At 43.2% G+C, this 19,505-nt stretch overlaps 1 protein-coding gene across 4 annotated transcripts in view; it reads left to right on the forward strand.

Moving 5' to 3' along the window:
- Ubox5 (U-box domain containing 5) overlaps window positions 1–19,505 on the forward strand; it is a 42,385-nt gene that overhangs the window by 16,353 nt on the left and 6,527 nt on the right. For 3 of the 4 annotated variants that reach the window (XM_070006891.1, XM_070006894.1, XM_070006892.1), the window contains exons 2-5: window positions 9,474–9,641; window positions 11,976–12,070; window positions 13,552–14,752; window positions 19,259–19,420. In XM_070006891.1, coding sequence (XP_069862992.1) covers window positions 12,017–12,070; window positions 13,552–14,752; window positions 19,259–19,420 — 1,417 coding nt within the window. In that variant the 5' untranslated portion in view covers window positions 9,474–9,641; window positions 11,976–12,016. The remainder of the gene's footprint in view (window positions 1–9,473; window positions 9,642–11,975; window positions 12,071–13,551; window positions 14,753–19,258; window positions 19,421–19,505) is intronic. The other variant, XM_070006893.1, reaches the window with a different exon arrangement.

Raw genomic sequence — 19,505 nt, forward strand, 5'->3', positions numbered from 1 at the left:
CATTCAACCTGTATTCCCAATTACAAAAGCTAGAATGTAAGTTTGATATAAAAACATCTGCTAAGGAGAAGTAGTTATGCTTCTGCGGCATTGAAGCTTGAATATGAATTATTTGTAATCTATACCAGTAGTAAATTTTGGCTACTAAGTAGCTAGTTTATGCATTTCATTCTTGGTAAATAAAAAAAAAATCTTAAAATGTCCTGTGGTCTAGTAAGTCGTATTTAATTTTTCTTTTTCTGTTTACTATCATTCTCTCTGTTTTGAGTCTAAGACCAATTAAAAAAAATTGTCCTAGCCGGGCGCCAGTGGCTCACCCCTGTAATCCTAGCTACTCAGGAGGTTGAGATCTGAGGATCGCAGTTCAAAGCCAGCCCGAGCAAGGAAAGTCTGTGAGACTCTTGTCTCCAAGAAACCATCAGAAAACTGGAAGTGGTGCTGTGGCTCAAGTGGTAGAGTGCTAGCCTTGAACTGAAGAGCCAAGGGACAGCACTCAGGCCCAGAGTTCAAGCCCCAAGCCTGACAAGAAAAAGAAAATTGTCCTTTACTTTGTGTAATATAAGAATCTCTAAGCTTCACTTACATTTCAGGATTTTTCCTTCATCTGTGCTGTTTTTCACATCCTCTAGACTGAATGTCTGAATTCTTGTTTACATTGAGTTGGCTGTCCTTCGTTGCTCATTCTTCCTTATTGGTTTGTTTGTAGTTTAGTGTAGGGAGCCGAGGCAGTTTAGTGCTAGTCCCAGAGCTTGAACTCAGTGCCTGGGTGCTGTCCCTTAGCTTTTTCACTTAAAGCTAGCATTTTTACTACTTGAGTCACAACTTCATGTCCAGCTTTTTGTTGGTTAATTGAAAATAAGAATCTCATAGACTTTCCTGGACTCCCAGTTAGCCTTTTGAGTAGCTAGGATTACAGGCATGAGCCACCAGCACTTGGTAAGAATTTCTTTTATAAGGAATCTTTTATTATTTTCCAGATCTCATTATGAAGATCACTCCCTCAGAGAGGATTTCACCACTCATGCTAACTGAAATACCACCACTCCATTAAATTTAGTGCCAGTACTGGGCCTTGTCCTTTCACTAGTGGCAGGCACTCTACCACTGAGCCATGTCATCAATTCCAGCTTTTTGCTAGTAAATTGGAGATAAAATTTGAGTCTTATGATCGCATCAATTTATTTGTTTAAGCTGCTTCACAGTTTTCAGACCTTAGCTTCCTGAGTTGCTAGAATTACAGATGTGAGTCACTAGTGCCCAGCTTCTGTGGGTCTTTGATTTTCAAAGACTAATGTCAAAACTTACTGTTTTGCTTAATTCACTTATTAGCTCAAAAAGATTTTTTTATTATAGTGTGCATTCTTTGGGATTTTTCCATATAGGCTTGTGTTACCTGTATATAGAGATTGTTTTACATCTTTCCTTCTACTTTGGATTTCTTATTTCTTCTTTTTTGCCTAAATATTCTGACAAGAACTTCTAGTAAGATACTGAATAGATGTAATGAAAGTAGCCATATTTGTCAGATCAGTCCCCTGATCTTAGAGGAATACTTTATCTTTCATCATTGAGTTTGATAACAGCTGTGGATTTTTCATAAACCCTTATGTTAAGGAAATTCCTTTTTGATCCTCATTGTCTGTGTGTTCAACTAACAGCTTTTTTATTTTATTTTATTTTATTTTTGGGTCCAGTCATGGGGCCTGAACTCTGGGCCTGGGCACTGTCCCTCAGCTCTTCAGCTCAAGGCTAGCACTCTACCACTTGAGCCACAGTGCCACTTCCAGCTTTTTTCTTTTTGTTTATGTGGTGCTGAGGAATCGAACCCAGGGCCTCATGCATGCAAGGCAAGCACTCTACCACTGAGCCATCTTCCCAGCCTCACTAATAGCTTTTTTAGTTGTAAGTATGTCCCAAATAATACAGGAGACATTCTTTCTTTTTTTTTTTTTTTTTTTTTTTGGTCGGTTGTGGGGCTTGAACTTTGGGCCTGGGCGCTGTCCCTCAGCTCTTCAGCTCAAGGCAAGCGCTCTACCACTTGAGCTACAGCACCACTTCCAGTTTTCTAGTGGTTTATTGGAGATAGGAATCTCACAGTCTTTCCTGCCCGGGCTGGCTTTGAACTGTGATCCTCAGATCTCAGCCTCCTGAGTAGCTAGGATTACAGACATGAGCCACTGGCGCCCGGTGAGACATTCTTATATATAGAAAAATTCAATGTTTATTTGAAATTCAGGGTTAATGGAATACTATTTGCTAAGTCTGCCAGCTCAGAGACAGCATCACTATTTTGAGGGCTGTGACAGAAGGGATCAATATGCTGAAGATAGGGTGTTAGAGTCAAAGATAAGTTGAAAATTCAGGAGAGAGAAAAGAGCATGAAGTAAAGTACTTGGGGAAGGACAGGGTTAGTGTTAGGTTTGTATTTTAGGGCCTGGTCACCTCACTTAGGATGCTACAGAATTTTGCTGATAGTTATTAGGCAGTGATTAAGCTATAGATTGTTTTTTTGCCAGTCCTGGGGCTTGAACTCAGGGCCTGGACACTGTTCCTGAGCTTCTTTTGCTCAAGGCTAACACTCTACCACTTGAGCCACATCACCACTTGTTGCTTTTTTTGGGGGGGGGTCCGGTTGTGGGGCCTGAATTCGGGCTGGGCGCTGTCCCTCAGCTCTTCAGCTCAAGGCTAGCACCTTCCCAGCCCCCACTTGTTGCTTTTTATGTTTATGTGGTTCTGAGGAATTGAGCTCAGAGCTTCATACATGCTAGGCAAGCACTCTGCCACTAAGCCACATTTCCAGCCCTAAGTTAGAGATCTTGACAAATCCTTTTTAGAAGAAAAAGGATGCTTGTTTATGTCTTGTTTTAATCTTTTGTGTTTACTTATTACCTATTTTTTTTTTAATTTGAGACAGATTCTCACTGTGTAGCTCAAGCTGATCTTGAACTTGTGATTGCCCTGCCTCAGTCATGGGGGTGCTGTGATTATAGGTATATGCAACCACACCTACCTTTTTTTTTTTTTTTGGTGACAGTACTGGGACTTGAACTCAGGGGTTGGTACTATCCTTAGCTTTTTTGCTTAAGGTTGGCACTCTATCACTTGAGCCACACCTCCATTCCAGCTTAAAAAAACAAAAACCACAAAAAAAAACCTGGTTAATTAGAGCTAAATCTAATACTTTTCTTTCTGCCCAGGCTAACTTCAAACCATGATCCTCAGATTTCAGCCTCCTGAGTAGCTAGGCTTAGATGTATGAGCACTGGTGCCTAGCTCTACCTATGGGGTTCCTTCCTTCCTTCCTGCCCTTCCTCTCTCTCTCTCTCCTCTCTCTCTCTCTCTCTCTCTCTCTCTCTCTCTCTCTCTCTCTCTCTCTCTCTCTCTCTCTCTCTCTCTCTCTCTCTCTCTTGTCATGGGGCTTGAACTCGGGGCCTGGATGGTGTCCCTGAGCTCTTCAGCTCAAGGTGAACGCAGTGCCACTTCTGGTTTTCTGGTGGTTTATTGGAGATAAGAGTCTCATAGACTTTCCTGTCTGGGCTGGCTTTGAACCATGATCCACAGATCTCAGCCTCCTGAGTAGCTAGGCATGAGCCACCTGCACCATCTTCTTAAGAGTAAAAGCTTTGGGCAGGGAAGGTAGCTCAGTGGTAGAGCGCTTGCCTTGCATGCCTGAGGCCCTGGGTTCGATTCCTCAGCACCACATAAGCAAAAAGAAAAAAGCCAGAAGTGGCGCTGTGGCTCAAGTGGTAGAGCGCTAGCCTTGAGCTGAAGAGCTGAGGGACAGCGCCCAGGCCCAGAGTTCAGGCCCCACGACCAGACCCCCCCAAAAAAAAAAAAAAAAGTAAAAGCTTTGTTCATGGGATGAAGGTATAGCTCATTGCATAAGGTGTTTGCTTGGCATATGCGAGGTCCTGGTTTTTATTCTTAGCACTGCAAAAACAAAGCTGTCTACTTGTGCCTGACACAGTGCTTCAATGCATTAAACCTTTGAAGTGTGACTCACCTGAACAACTTACAAAATTACAAACTTCTTTTTGAGCCTATGCTTGTTTGTCTTTTTGCACACCTCTCACTGGTAGAAATAGGCTGGGAGCAGCTGCCTTTCATTTTAACCAGCTCTAAGAAAAATGTGCATAAGTTACACGTTTTTTCATGGGTGGACAGGTAACTCAATTTAGAAATTATAAGAAGTATTATGTGTCTTTAAAAGCTGAAGTGCTCAATTTATAAAATTGCTCACCATATTGGTATTCCACCTACTCTTTGAGGTTAAATGCTTTTCTTTTATTTGACAGATAATCTTTTCCTTTTTTCCTCTAACCTGTTTGAGCCCAGTCTTTAAAATATGTGTGTCTGCCAGAATTACTTTTTTTTTTTTTTTTGTGAGAATCAGTATCAGATTGTATAAGTCTGCTATTGCAACTTCTTTGTATGCCTAAGGAAAATGGATGTTCTAGTGTTCAGAAAGTGTCATGGTCACCTTATTCTCTTCCAAATTATCCTTCTACACTTCCCCCACCTCCAGGATTTGACCTCAACAGTAGCAGCAGTGCTTATTTCATTGCTTCAAGCTTCAGGGAGTATTTGAACAGCGTAACCAATTCATCCCAGTTTGCCCAGGACTTTCCCAATTTTACCACTGAAAGTCCCATATGCTGAGGAACCTCCCAGTCCTAAGTACATCAATATAGTTGGTCAGTCCACATCTGGATCCCTACCTGACCCTTTCTTTCCCTTCCCCTTCCTGAGCTCAGGTACAGGGAGGTAGAGGAGAAAGGTTTATCTCTATCTGAATATCCAGACCTGTACAGACTGCCAGCTACAGAAGATACCTGAGCATGTATGTGGCTTGTGCAATCATCCCTGATATCATCCTGAGACCTCAGGAACCAGTCCAGGTTTTTAAGCTACTCCTCTCAACTTCGCCACACACAGAAGGAAAAGTCTCAACATAGCCCACTAATCTAGTGTTAGATATTTAAATTTCTGAATGCATGCCATTACTTCCGAGAGAGAGAGAGAGAGAGAGAGAGAGAGAGAGAGAGAGAGAGAGAGAGAGAGAGAGAGAGAGAGAGAGAGAGAGAGAGAGAGAGAGAGAGTGTGTGTGTGTGTGTGTGTGTGTGTGTGTGTTACTGGAGATTGAATTCAGTGCCTCTTGCTTGTACTGTACAACTTAAGCCATGTGCCTGTTCTTTTTGTTTTTAGTTATTCAGCTAGGGTTTTTTTTTTGTTGTTGTTGTTGATCCTGTGGCTTGAACTCAGGGCCTGGGTGCTGTCCCTGAGTTGTTTTTGCTCAAGGCTAGCGCTCTACCACTTGAGCCACAACGCTACTTCTGGCTTTTTCTGTTTATGTGGTGCTGAGGAATTGAACCCAGGCCTCATGCATGTGAGGCAAGCACTCAACTACTGACTGAGACAACTTCCCAGCCCTCAGCTAGGGTCTTGTGCCAACTTTGCCCCCATCTCCATCTTTCAAGTAGCTGGTATTATATACATATACCACCATGCCCAGCCCTTTGTTTCTGGTTTTGTTGTTTTTTTGTTTTTGAGATAGGGTCTCTTAACCACTCCTGCCTCCACCTCCGTAGTGCTGAGATCTGAGGATCAAGGTTCAAAGCCAGCCCAGGCAGGAAAAGTAGAAATGGCACTGTGGCTCAAGTGGCAGTGCTCTCCTCTTGAGCTGAAGAGCTCAGAGACAGCGCCCAGGCCCAGAATTCAAGCCTCATGACCGACAAGAAACTTTTAAATTTAAAAAAAAAAAAAAAAAAAATATATATATATATATATATATATATATATATATATATATATAAAATTTCTTCGAAAGTAGCCTTGAACACCTTGCAAGATGCTCAGTAATACAATATATGAATTATCCATTTTCCTCCCTTTGAAGACTACCCCTCAAACTAAAGGGAGAAAATATCAAGGGACAAACAAGAGTATCCTTTTTTTTTTTTTTTTTTTTGGTCGGTCATGGGACTTGAACTCTGGGCTTGGGTGCTATCCCTGAACTCCTCTTCAGCTTAAGGCTAGTGCTCTACCACTTGAGCCACAGCACCACTTCTGGTTTTCTGGTGGTTTATTTTTATTTTTTATTTTTTATTTTTTTGGGTCCGGTTGTGGGGCCTGAACTCTGGGCCTGGGCACTGTCCCTCAGCTCTTCAGCTCAAGGCTAGCGCTCTACCCCTTGAGCCACAGTGCCACTTCCGGCTTTTTTGCTTATGTGGTGCTGAGGAATCGAACCCAGGGCCTTATGCATGCAAGGCAAGCACTCTACCACTGGGCCACCTTCCCAGCCCCTGGTGGTTTATTGGAGATAAGAGTCTCATGGACTTTCTTGCTCAGGCCAGCTTTGAACCATAATCCTCAGATCTCAGCCTCCTGAGTAGCTAGGATTACAGGCGTGAGCCACTGACACCCAGCTTTGAGAGTATCCATTTATTTCTAAGTAGCTTGTACCTTGATGCTTATTTTTGCTGTTTTCAGGCAGCCATTTGCAAAATAGCTCCTCATGTAGTACAAAAAGGACATGGGAACACATCAGCCAAAGGAAAGGGAGCCCTTGAAGGATGAATTGTTTCTAAGTGGTTCAAAATTGCTTTTGTCATCTAGGAGGTTAATGGTAGACTTCATTAGTGTCATTTTCCCCCCTTGATTATAAGCTTTCTACTACTTCTTTCTGATCAGTAGGTTTCAAACTTTTTTGGAAACCCTTAGAAATGCCTTTTATGTTTAAACTTTGAATGAATGAATAAACCAAGTCTGTCTGTCTGTCAGTCTATCTATCTTATCTATCTATCTATCTATCTATCTATCCTCTACATAACAGAAGCAAAAGTTTCAGAGAATAATGCTCACCCTTACGTGTGGTAAATTCTGTTATTTCCTTTCTGTTCTACTTAATTAAAAAAATACTGTTTAAAGTCAGGCACTTGTAATCCTAGCTACTCAGGAGGCTGAGATCTGAGGATTCTGGTTCAAAACCAGCCCATTTAGGAAAGTTAATGAGACTCTTATCTCTAACCACAAAACAGCTGGAAGTGTTGCTTGCTGTGGCTCAAGGGGTAGAGGACTAGCCTTGAGCAAAACAAAAAAGCTCAAGGATGGCACCCAGATCCTGAGTTCAAGCCCCAGAATTTACATCGAAACAAACAAATGTTTATAACTCAGTTAATAATGTTTGTAAATTCTTGACCTGTAGATTTGAGAAATATTGTTTCAGCAAACAGAGGTCATTTAAGCCCCTTCAGATGACATTCAAGGCCTTCCTCATACTCCTGTTTCCTCTAGCCCAGTGATATATTCAAGCCCTGTATGGTGCTGTATGTATAGTCTCATCTACTCAAGAGACTGAAGTAGAAAGATCACTTGAACCTATGACTTTGAGACTAGACTGGGAACAGTGAAACTGCATCTCAAAAGAAAATCTGCAGCCATTTAAGTGGGAGTTTTACGTTTTGTTTTTTGTCAGTCATGGGGCCTGAACTACAGTACCTGGGCACTGTCCTCAGTTCTTCAGCTCAAGGCTAGTGCTCTACCACTTGAGCCATAGCACCACTTCCAGCTTTTTCTGCTTATGTGGTGCTGAGGAATTGAACCCAGGGCCTCATGGATGTAAGGAAAGCACTTTACCACTGAGCCACCTTCCTCCCTAAATAGTATTTCCTGAAAAAAAAAAAAAAAAGTATTTCTTGATCTTGCCTCTTACAATCCCTCTTTACATGATTGTATCTAGGACTCTTCCTCTTCTCTTCTCTGGGATCCTGTAGTTAAGCATATATACTCCAGTGCACCCTTAGGATGTAGCAGCTGTCCCTCTTCCGAGTTGTTGCTGTGCTTAGTATTGTATCTTAGTTGTTTATACCAATTTTCTCTATATTATCCCAGTTTTAATCTGTGCTGCCAAACACAAGCACAATTATCCATAGTTCAAATGTTACTCTTCTATATTCTTCCCTGAGATCTGAGTATACTTTTAAATATCAAGACCAACAATAGGAACATACATTTCATGCTAGATTAAATATATGCTTTATTTGTACAAAACTGAAACAAAAACTTCATGACATAATGCTACTTAAAATGTTTACCTTAATATTATAATAAGGGTTGCTGCTGAGGTAAATACTTACCAAAAGGAGATGATTTATACCCCATCCTGTTCTAAAGTGATTTTAAGAAGACTCATAACAAAACTCATTCATAACAAAGTATGACATTGACATATGACATAAAAATAAGTAGAGATTTTAGGGCAAGAGACATTTGAGTGATAAGTTACAGATTTGACTCTGGTTTTATAGAAGCCAAAGTAAAAGAACTTGACTTTTGATCAGATGGTAAATACTGACTTGTTTGTGAAAAGCAATTACTATAGTACTGAGATGGAAGGATACATTTCTTCCTGGGTCTCCAAGAAAGGATCCATGTAGAACAGAAAATGATAGTTATGCCTGCCTAACAAAACAGCATCCAGCCTTACAGAGCCATGTCTTACACAGGAAGGATATCTTCTATTAAATTTATGGTTTTCTGGGCTGGGAAGGTGGCTCAGTGGTAGAGCGCTTGCCTTGCATGCCTGAGACCCTGGGTTCGATTCCTCAGCACCACATAAGCAAAAAAGAAAAAAGCCGGAAGTGGCGCTGTGGCTCAAGTGGTAGAGTGCTAGCCGTGAGCTGAAGAGCTGAGGGACAGTGCCCAGGCCCAGAGTTCAGGCCCCACGACTGGACCCCCCCCAAAAAAAATTTATGGTTTTCTTTCTTTTTTGTACTGATTCTGGGGTTTGAACTCAGGGCATGGGCAATGTCCTTGAGCTTTTGTGCTCAAGGCTTGCTCTCTACCACTTGAGCCACACTTTCACTCGTAGCTATTTTTGGTAGTTAATTGAAGATAAGAGTTTCATAGAGGGCTGGGAAGGTGGCTCAGTGGTAGAGCACTTGCCTTGCATGCTCAAGGCCCTGGGTTCGATTCCTCAGCACACATAAGCAAAAAGAAAAAAGCCAGAAGTGGCGCTGTGGCTCAAGTGGTAGAGTGCTAGCTTTGAGCTGAAGAGCTGAGGGACAGTGCCCAGGCCCAGAGTTCAGGCCCCACGACCGGACCCAAAAAAAAGAGTTTCATAGACCTTCTTCCCCATGCTAGCTTTGAACTGTGATCCTTAATGTCTCAACCTTTTGAGTAGCTAGGATTAAGGCATGAGCCACCAGTATGTAGCTTGTTGTATCTTTGATCAGATTTACCCCCAAAGGATATGCTTTAGATATTCAAATATGGTTCTCAGCTAGTGTGTTCCATTACCATGGTGTTCTTCAAGTTTTCATGGATTGGTTACTGAATTTGTTTTCTTGTCACTGTCACTATTGGGGAGTGAACCCAGATCTTCACAGCTGATAGGCAAATAATTTACCACTGAAGGTAAGGTATACTTCCAGCCCCTAATTTTTGTTAATATGTTGCATTTATTCTTGCTACAGTTGAGGATCCATGCTGAGAAATTTGTGATATAGTGGTATTGGATATGCCCTGCAACAGCCCCCAAGGTTACCTGGGAGAAGGATAGAGCTGCCACTTGGGCTGGACTGAAGAGAATTAACATTGGATTGACTGAAGGCTCTGGATATATTCCCTCACATTACATTTTGGTAAGTACTGTGGAGAACAACTAGTCTGATCAGTTCTAGGCTCATATACTTTACTAGATAATTACTAGAGTTGACTACCTCTCTGCAAGGTAGAGCAGCTTCATCAGGGGTACAGTTAAAGTAGTAGATTACCAACTTAGCAAGTGTGAGATCCTGAGTTAAAACCCTAGTATTTCTGGGCACCGGTGACTCAAACCTATAATCCTAGTTACTTAGGAGGCTGAGAGCTGAGGCTCTCTGTACAAAACCAGCCCAGGCAGGAAAGTCCATGAGACTCTATCTCCAATTAACCACCAGAAAACTGGAAGTGATGCTGTGGCTCAGGGGTAGAGTGCCTACCTTGAGCTGAAGAGCTTAGGGACAATGCCCAGGCCCAGAGTTCAAGCCCCATTACTGACCAAAAAAAAAAAACAAAACAAAAACCCAAAAACAAAAAACACAAAACCCTAGTACTATCGAAGAATAGACAAAGAAGAAACAGAAAATAAATGCTGTGTTTGTTTTTATCATAAAGGAGTCATAATAGCTCTTTAATTGCTCTAAATTGCATTCAGTATAACTTGATTAAAAAAAAACAGTATAGCCTGATGGTGGCTGTAATCCTAGCTACTCACGAGGCTGAGATCTAAAAATTGTGATTCAAAGCCAGCACAGGCTTTGAACTCTTATCTCCAATTAACCACCCGAAAACCAGAAGTGGCACTGTGGCTCAAGTGGTAGAGCACTAGCCTTGAGAAGAGCTGAGGGACAGTGCCCAGGCCCAGAGTTTAAGCCCCACAACCGACAAAACGAAAGTACAATCTTCTCAGTGATTCCTTTTATTTTGTTTTATTGGCAGTGCTGAGGTTTGAAGTTAGAACATTATACCCCCTCAGCTTACTTGCTCACAGCTGCCTCCCTCCCTGCTACTTAAGTCACACTTCCAGCCCTGCTTTTTACTAGTTATTTTGGAGATGGATTTAGACAGACTTTTCTGTGTAGTCTGGCTTTGAATGGTATTTCAGCTTCCTTAGTAACTAGGATTAAAGGTGTGAGCCACCATTTCCTGGCTTCGCTCTCTCTCTCTCTGTCTCTCTCACTCGCTTACTCACTCACTCGCTTGCTCTCTTTGTGTGTGTGTGTGTGTGTGTGTGTGTGTGTGTGTGTGTGTGTGTGTGGACATGTGCACATGTGTGGACCTTGGGGCTTGAACTCTGGCCTGGGCACTATCCCTGAAGCTTTTTTTTTTTTCTTTCTTCCTTTCTCAAGGCTAGTGCTCTACCACTTAAGCTACAGCTCCACTTCTAGCTTTTTGGTGGTTGATTGGAGATGAGCATCTTATGGAGTTTTCCTGCCTGGGCTGGCTTTCAACTGTGACCCTCAGATCTCAGCTCCTAAATAGCTAGGATTACTGATATGAGCCACAAGTACCTGGCTTGATTGTTTTGTGTTAATAAGAAAATATTTGGGCCAGGCATGATGGCTCACATTTCTAATCCTATATACTCAGGAGGCTGAGATCTGAGAATCACAGGTCAGAGCTAACCTGGGGAGACAAAAAAACTGGAAGTGGAGATGTGGCTCAAGTGTTAAGAGTATCAGTCGTGGCAGGGGGAGCCAAACAAAAAGCCAAGCAAGAGAAGGAGGCTCTGAGTTCATCCCTCCACTCCCAATAAAAATCGTCAGTGAACCCACTGTGCTTAGCACCACTGTGACTATTTTTTGTGACCTTTCCCATTCTAGGCTTTCAGGATTTTGCTTGTTTGTTTTTGAGCCTAGCCACCTTTGTCCCTGTCCAGGAGGGAGCTCCTATGGCAGCACTGGCAGACCTTGCCTCCACCAGGTTTTTGGTATAGCATCAGCCAGAAAACTAGCAGTCTTTGCCAGGATGAGAAGTCTGCAATAGAAATCTCCTTCACAACCTGCAGTGTTTAGTTATCCCCCAACATTGTGTTTAGGATGCATAGAGAGGATGGACTACGAGACATTGTATTACAGGTTTTGTTCTATGATTCCTTTTTTTTTTTTCTTACAGAATTAACTCCTAAAAGTTTAGAACTGAGCTTTTTTTTTTGGTCGATCATGGGGCTTGAACTCTGGGCTTGGGCGCTGTCTCTGCGCTCTTCAGCTCAAGGCGAGCGCTCTACCACTTGAGCCACAGCACCACTTCTTTTTTTTTAGTGGTTTATTGTAGATAAGAGTCTCATGAACTTTCCTGCCCGGGCTGGCTTTGAACCATGATCCTCAGATCTCAGTCTCCTGAGTAGCTAGGATTACAAGGCGTGAGCCACCAGCGCCCGGTGCCTAGAACTGAGCTTTAACTTGTCTAATACCAAGTTTCATTTTTTGTTTAAGGCTGTTTCTGATGCTTGGAATCTATCCTTGCAGCCACAAAGATGGTAATAAATCTTTGTCTTCCGCAATTCAGACCAAGAATTCACTGCAACAAGGTAAACTGAAGATGTACACTTCAGTATTGAGTATATATTTTCTCCATATTCTCTCATGTATATGGAACTTCATTTAAGCTTACTGTACTTTCACCTTTAGATTCTACCAGATAATATTTAGGTAAGCATGGAGCAAACATACTTCTAGAAGTATAAAGCACCATGTAAGGAGATCTGTAACTCATTTTGTGCTGGGATTTTTTTTTTTTTTTTGGTCTTTTCATTTTTGGTACTGGGGATCGAACTTGCTAAGCAAGCACTTTGCCACTCAACTACATGCCAGTCCTTGTCACTGTGTAATTCCTTGGGTGATCTCATAGTGCTACCCAAAGTCATAGCAAAGGTAGTAATACTCTCTTTCCCCTAATTCTTTTACTAATTTCTTTTTCTTTGTTTATTTGTTTTGAGACAGAGTCTAACTCTGGTCTTAAAGCCATTCATGATCCTTCTGCCACAACCTCCTGAGTGCTAGTATTATAGGAGTGAGCCTTCACACCTCCACTCTCTTTTGCTAATTTCTAATGCTAGAAGCAATAGTTTGTATTTGTAGTTTAGACTCCTCACTATATATTACAGAACGTTTGGTTCTGTTTTGTTTTGCTTTTTGCTTTGTTTGATACAAGGTTTACTGTGTAGTGGAGGCTTTGTTTTGCTTTTTGTTTTGTTTGATACAAGGTTTACTGTGTAGTGCAGGCTAGCCTCAAACTAGTATCATCCTGCCTCAGCCTCCCATGTGCTAGTGTTACAGGTATGTGCCACCACGCTTGGCTTGCCATTTTTTATTTGAATTTAAATAAAAATTTTAAAAAATAAGGCAGAATGTATAAAACCTAACTTGTATCCTCCTGTCTTCACATCCTAAATGCTGGGATTACAGATGCCCACCCCACACCCAGCTTGGGGACATAGTTGCCTAGAGCTTTTGATGTGATTTTGGGTATTTTACAAAAAAAACGTAGACAGTTCAGTTCAGTAGAGGAAATTTGAAAGTAAGGAACTCTAAACTTCCTTAAGGAGTTTCTTTGTTTTGTTTGTTTTTTAGAAGTGAAAAGTTCCTACCTTGGTGTCATTAGCTCACCCTATAATCCTAGCCACTCAGGGGGCTAAGATCCAGAGGATCATGGTTCAAAACCAGCACAGAGAGAAAAGTCTGTGAGACTCTCATTTTCAGTAAATTATCAAAAAGCCATTGTAGAGGCATTGTAGTAGAGGGCCAGCCATGAGTGAAAAAGCTAAACAAGAGTGTGAGGCCCTACATTTGAGCCACAGTTCTGGAAAAAGAAAAAAAGAAAGAAAAATAAAAAGTGACATTAAAGACCGATGACAGCACAGCGCCTTAATTCTTGAAAATCAGTTGTTTTCATTTGGATCAGCGTATGTCCTATATGTCATTAAATCTAGATCTCAGCTGATGGCTATGAAGTTGAAAATCAGTTGTTTTCATTTGGATCAGCGTATGTCCTATATGTCATTAAATCTAGATCTCAGCTGATGGCTATGAAGTTGAAAATCTCATCTCTGAAGACCTCACAAAAAGAAGCCATGGTTTTAGGACCGAGTATTTCATTAAGCCACCAGTCTATGTGACAGTTTCCTTTCCTTTTAATGTGGAAATCTGTAGGATTAACATAGACCTCACAGCTGGGGGAGGCCAAAATGCCACTGGCCTGGAAATGTACACATCTGCCTTATCCAGCAGAGCCTCTTGGAGTTCATCTGAGTGCCAGGCCCTGGGCCTATCTGAGCCATCTGTCCCAGACAAGGAAGCATTCACCTTGGTAGGCAAAGTCTTACTGAGAAACCAGAACCAAGTAGTGTTCAGCCACAGGGGCTTCAAGGCCAGGCCACCTTTTAGCCCAGTGGAAGTCACACTGCCCTCTCCTGCTGTTGTAGCCCAGGAGCTGTGGAATAAGGGGGCTCTTTCCCTTAGTCACGTGGCCCACCTCAGGATCTGCATCACCCATGTGACAGGCAGTGGCATTCCTTGCATCAAACGGCTAGAGGTGTGGGGTCAGCCAGCCAAGACCTGCTCTCAGGATGTGATAGACAGTGTCCTGTTAGTGGCTTCAGAGACCCTACCTCAAGTCTTAGCTTTTCAGACTCCATCCTTGCCCATGGAGAGTGATTGTGCCCCTGGGGGCCAGTCTGAGCACCCACAGGCCCCCTTGGGCCTCCAGGGGCTGGCTAAGGAGATTCAGGATGTGCCTGAGGAGTTTCTGGATCCCATCACCCTCGAGATCATGACTTGCCCCATGCTGCTGCCCTCTGGCAAGGTCATCGACCAGAACACCCTGGAGAAGTGCAACCGTAGTGAAGCTGCGTGGGGCCGGGTGCCCAGCGACCCTTTCACAGGTGTAGCCTTTACTCCACACTCCCAGCCCCTGCCCCACACTTCCTTGAAAGCCCGCATTGATCATTTCCTGCTCCAGCACTCTATCCCTGGCTGCCATCTACTTGGGAGAGCACAGACTGCATCAGCAGTGACCCCTTCTATCATTGCCCTGTCTTCTCGGAAAAGGAAGCTAGAGGAAGCTGGACAGGCCTCGAATAGCAGCCTTGGTACAAATGCTTCCTGTTTCTCCAGCATATACCCTCTGGTCTCACCCACTACCTCAGAACACACTACCAAGAAGATGAAAGCCATCAGTGAGCTTGGCCTGACGTACATGGACTGTTCAACAGGTAACTCCCTGTCCTGTGTCCATGGCTTGCAGACACTAGATGATCCTCCTTAGCTATATGCTTTGTAGCTTAATTGTCAGGCTACTTCCCATGCTTCTTTCTCAGTCTGTTAGATGCTTTGTCTTTGTCTTCAGTTCTCAAAATGTTTGGAGGCCTTGGAGGAGCTGTATGTTTTTATGCCTTGGCTCCATCTGCATTTTTCCCCCGTTCATCTAGTGTTAGTCACACTGGCAGGCTCGCCTGCCTCAGGCTCCCTTTTTGTGGCATGGCTAGGTCTACACTTTTTTCTGGCTCTAGTCTCCTTGGTCACACCTGAGAGGAGAGACACTTGTCCCTAGAGCAGACTGTTTTCTGAGGACATCTTTTTGGCTCCTCAGGTATCAGGGGACTCCTCCAGGGTATCTTTTGACCTTCACAGAGGAGCACTGGCAGAGGTGCCTCACCTCCCCATGAGGTGCCATAGCACCCAGAAAAGTGGGAAGATTCCAAGTTGGAAAGAAAAGCTATCCCAAAGCAGCAGACTGCAGTGTTCCTGAGTATCAGATTTAGGCCTTCTGGCTTCCTGCCTCCTCCCTAGTGCTTTGCCATTAGGACCTCTGAAGCTGAACATGTTTAGTAGCTTTGCTTAAGCTTGACTTTTCTCCCCACTTACCCTGCCCAACTTCATGTGCTTATTGAACTCAGTTTAGGAGCCGTTGCTGAACCCCATGTTCATGTTCATATCCTGAAGCCCTGCACAAAAGTCTATCGTGGTTTTCATGTGTTCCAAATAAGACTGACAAGGAATATATTAAATCTAGTAAAAGACAGGAGGAGCAAAGAAAAACAAGGAACTATAAATTAAAAATGTCTTTTCAACTGAGGACAGCCTGAACAGAAAGTCTAATGCCTTGATTAGGATATTCTCTTCAAGGCAGTGAATGACTTAGGGCAAATACTGATTAAAACAGAGAATAGAGAAAATTGGTAATATCTTTCAACTACAAAATTGAAGCAAGAGGAATTTTTGGAATCTAAGATTAGGTAAGAGTTTTAAAGGTGATTTCACAAAAGAAGTCTTTATACTACTTTATCACTATTCTATTTTAACTAAACCTTAACACTAACTTCATAAAAATAAGCAATATATTAATATAGTTTTAAAAAGTGAAAAAAAATTTGTACACACAAAATGAAACAACCAGTCCTCTTTCCTCCTTTTGATGGGCAGTTAAGTTGTTTCTCATTTGGGGGATATTAAAAATAGTGCTACACAGAATTAACTTTGTACAAATACAATTTTCCATCTCTGCAGATGTCTCTGTAGGACATGATCCTACATTTGGAATTTCTGAGTCAAAGGATAGATTCTGTAAGTCAGACACATGTTGGTGAATTGCCCTTTGGCGATCACCAGTGATGTGACATTTCTCATGGCTCTACTAACAGTATTGGCAAACTGTTCACACTGTTAATTCATAGGTTAAACAGTGTCTTGTATTGCTTTAATTTCAAACCTCTTATTAATGAGCCTTGAGCATTCCTCACATGATTTAAAAAAAAAAAAAAACGGCTGGGAAGGTGGCTTAGTGGTAGAGCGCTTGCCTTGCATGCATGAGGCCCTGGGTTCGATTCCTCAGCACCACATAAGCAAAAAGAAAAAAGCCCGAAGTGGCGCTGTAGCTCAAGTGGTAGAGCGCTAGCCTTGAGGTGAAGAGCTGAGGGACAGTGCCCAGGCCCAGAGTTCAGGCCCCACGACAGGACTCCTCCCAAAAAAAATAAAATTAAAATTAAAAAAAAAAAAACAGCCTATGCTTCCTTTACTGTGAGCTATTTTCTGATGGGTATTTATTTGTTTTGCAGTAGGATCTTGCAAGTATAGCCTACACTGGCCTCAAACTCTCCATCCTCTTCTCTGTCCTCCTGTCTTAGACTCCTGAGTACTGAGATTACTAATATGTACCACTTCACTTAGTCTCCTATCCCAATTTTTTTTTTTTTTGTCAGCTGTGGGGCTGGAACTCTGGGCCTGGGTGCTGTCCCTGCACTCTTCAGCTCAAGGCGAGCGCTCTTCCGCTTGAGTCACAGTGACACTTCCAGTTTTCTAGTGGTTTATTGGAGATAAGAGTCTCATGGGAGCTGGGAAGGTGGCTCAGTGGTAGAGCGCTCGCCTTGCATGCATGAGGCCCTGGGTTCGATTCCTCAGCACCACATAAGCAAAAAGAAAAAAACTGGAAGTGGCAGTGTGGCTCAAGTGGTAGAGCGTTAGCCTTGAGCTGAAGAGCTGAGGGACAGCGCCCAGGCCCAGAGTTCAGGCCCCATGACTGGACCCCGCCCCCCCCCCCCCCAAAAAAAAGAGTCTCAAGGACTTTCCTGCCCAGGCTGGCTTTGAACCTCAGTCCTCATATCTCAGCCTCCTGAGTAACTAGGATTACAGGCGAGAGCCACCAGCCCTGGCCTCTTATCCCATTTTATCTTTTTTCTTTTTCTTTTTCTTTTTTCTTTTCAATTCAAGACTGAAACTTTAACTTAGTACCTGACACTTTTACTCATTAGTAGCACTTTACCAACTGAGCCATGCCTCCAACCCCTCCTCCAATTTCCCCTAGTTGTTGATCTTTTTTATTATTCCTAGGAACTCTTTGTATATTGTGAAGTCTAGCCCTTTATCTTTGATGTGAGCTGAAAATGCATTTTCCCAGTTTGTTGTCTGATGGTAGACAAAAGCAAGGCATCTTTGATCAGGCTTTTTTGTAATTTTTTGCTTCATAAAAAAGAAGTTGGGCTGGAAGGTGGCTCAGTGGTAGAGTGCTTGCCTTGCATGCATGAGGCCCTGGGTTTGATTCCTTAGCACCACATAAGCAGAAAAAGCCGGAAGTGGCACTGTGGCTCAAGTGGTAGAGTGCTAGTCTTGAGCTGAAGAGCTGAGGGATAGCATCCAGGCCCAGAGTTCAGGCCGCATGACTGGCAAAAAAAAAAAAAAAGTTGGAAATTTTTATTTTCCATACTCTGAAACAATTTCTTAGTATTAAAATAATCTGTACTTTACATATTTAGAGACTGTCTTGGATAACAGTTTATAGTACTATGGGAGATAGCTTAACAGTTTGTTGTTGTTGTTTGTCAAGTCATGGGGCTTGAACTCTGGGCCTGGGTGCTGTCCCTAAGTTCTTCAGCTCAAGGCTTGAGCCACAGTGCCACTTCTGGTTTTTCCGGTGATTAATTGGAGATAAGAGCCTCACAGACTTTCCTGCCTAGACTGGCTTTGAACTGTGATCCTAAAATCTCAGCCTCCTGAGTAGCTAGGATTACAGGCATGGGCCACCGGCGCCTGGCTTTAACAGTTTTTTTTTTTTTCCTAATGAAAATTAGTTTAAATTGTATCATTCTTTAATTTCCCATTTTTCTCTAGAAGGTTATGCACATACTGTGCATTATAATCGCTATTTGTCTGGATTTGAGAATAAATTTTAGCTAACGAACGACCCCCAGAAACTCTGGAAGCATGTTAAGTACAGTAGGATCAGATGGGAAGAAAAATACTTAGCTCCATGGTACTGGCCTTGACAGGCTTGGTGTGACAGAGGGCCACACTAAGCGTTCTCTTTTAAGGCCCCAAGTTGTCTTTGTATGTATACAAACTATAATAAAACATGCTACTCCCTTTTTGGGACCTGCCACCAGACAGGTCCTCAGCCCTTTCTTTCTTTTCTTTTCCTTTCTTTCTTTCTTTCTTTCTTTGCCAGTCGTGGGGGCTGAACTCTGGGCCTGGGCACTGTCCCTCAGCTCTTCAGCTACCACTTGAGCCACAGCGCCACTTCCAGCTTTTCTGCTTATGTGGTGCTGAGGAATCGAACCCAGGGCCTCATGTATGCAAGGCAAGCACTCTACCACTGAGCCACCTTCCCAGGCCCCTGAGCCCTTTCTTGCCCAGCCATAACTTAGCTTTCTGTTGCTCACTTAACCTAGATGGTGATGACCTGGTCAGAGTGAGTAACCAAGGTTGGTCTACATGCTTTACTTACCCGCAGAGAAAGGACACAACACCTACAGTGGGCAGGCAAGCAGCTCTGCAGGGATGGGAACTCCAGAAGGGAAGATATACATAAATAGAAGACTGTCTGCTGGGGAGGAAAGATGGAGGCAGGGGGCAGAAGTACAGAGCCTGCCCATTGCTTTTCCCATTTCCTTAGACAGCAGGAGGCCTTTATAGAAAGACATATTTGGGGGCTGGGGATTTAGCTCAGTTGGACGGTACTTACTCAGAGTGTGCAAAGCCCCCCACTCCATGAAAAAGAAAAAAGAAAGGCAGCTGCAGTTCTCTAGCAGTGCCACAAGGTGGCCCCCTCCTGCCCAGCTATTGGGGTTCCCAAGGCTGTGCCATATCCCTGGGAGAAAAGAGGAAGGAATTTCTTTACACTTCTTTATTTCTGAAGTTGGAAGGGCTATTTTGTAGTCCCCAGAAGACTTGTGGCTTCTCTTGCCAAACTTCTCTCTGGATGTTGTGGTCTACATATCTCTTAACAGGTCCAGTGTCTCATGAGCAGAAGCTGTCACAAAGCTTGGAAATTGCCTTGATGTCCACCCTTGGCTCCATGCCCTCCTTCACCACCCGGCTGACCCGGGGGCAGCTCCAGCACCTGGGCACAAGAGGGAACAGCACTTCTGGGAGGCCAGGCGCCATCTCGGGTAACCTGGGCCAGCCATCTGCCAGGGGTCATAGGATGAATAGTTTGTCTGTGCAGGATGCTGGGCCTGGTCTCTTGGGGCTCTG

This window comes from Dipodomys merriami, unplaced genomic scaffold (assembly GCF_024711535.1).
Source record: "Dipodomys merriami isolate MVZ:Mamm:240054 unplaced genomic scaffold, mDipMer1.0.p SCAF_7, whole genome shotgun sequence".
Taxonomy (NCBI): Eukaryota; Metazoa; Chordata; class Mammalia; order Rodentia; family Heteromyidae; genus Dipodomys; species Dipodomys merriami.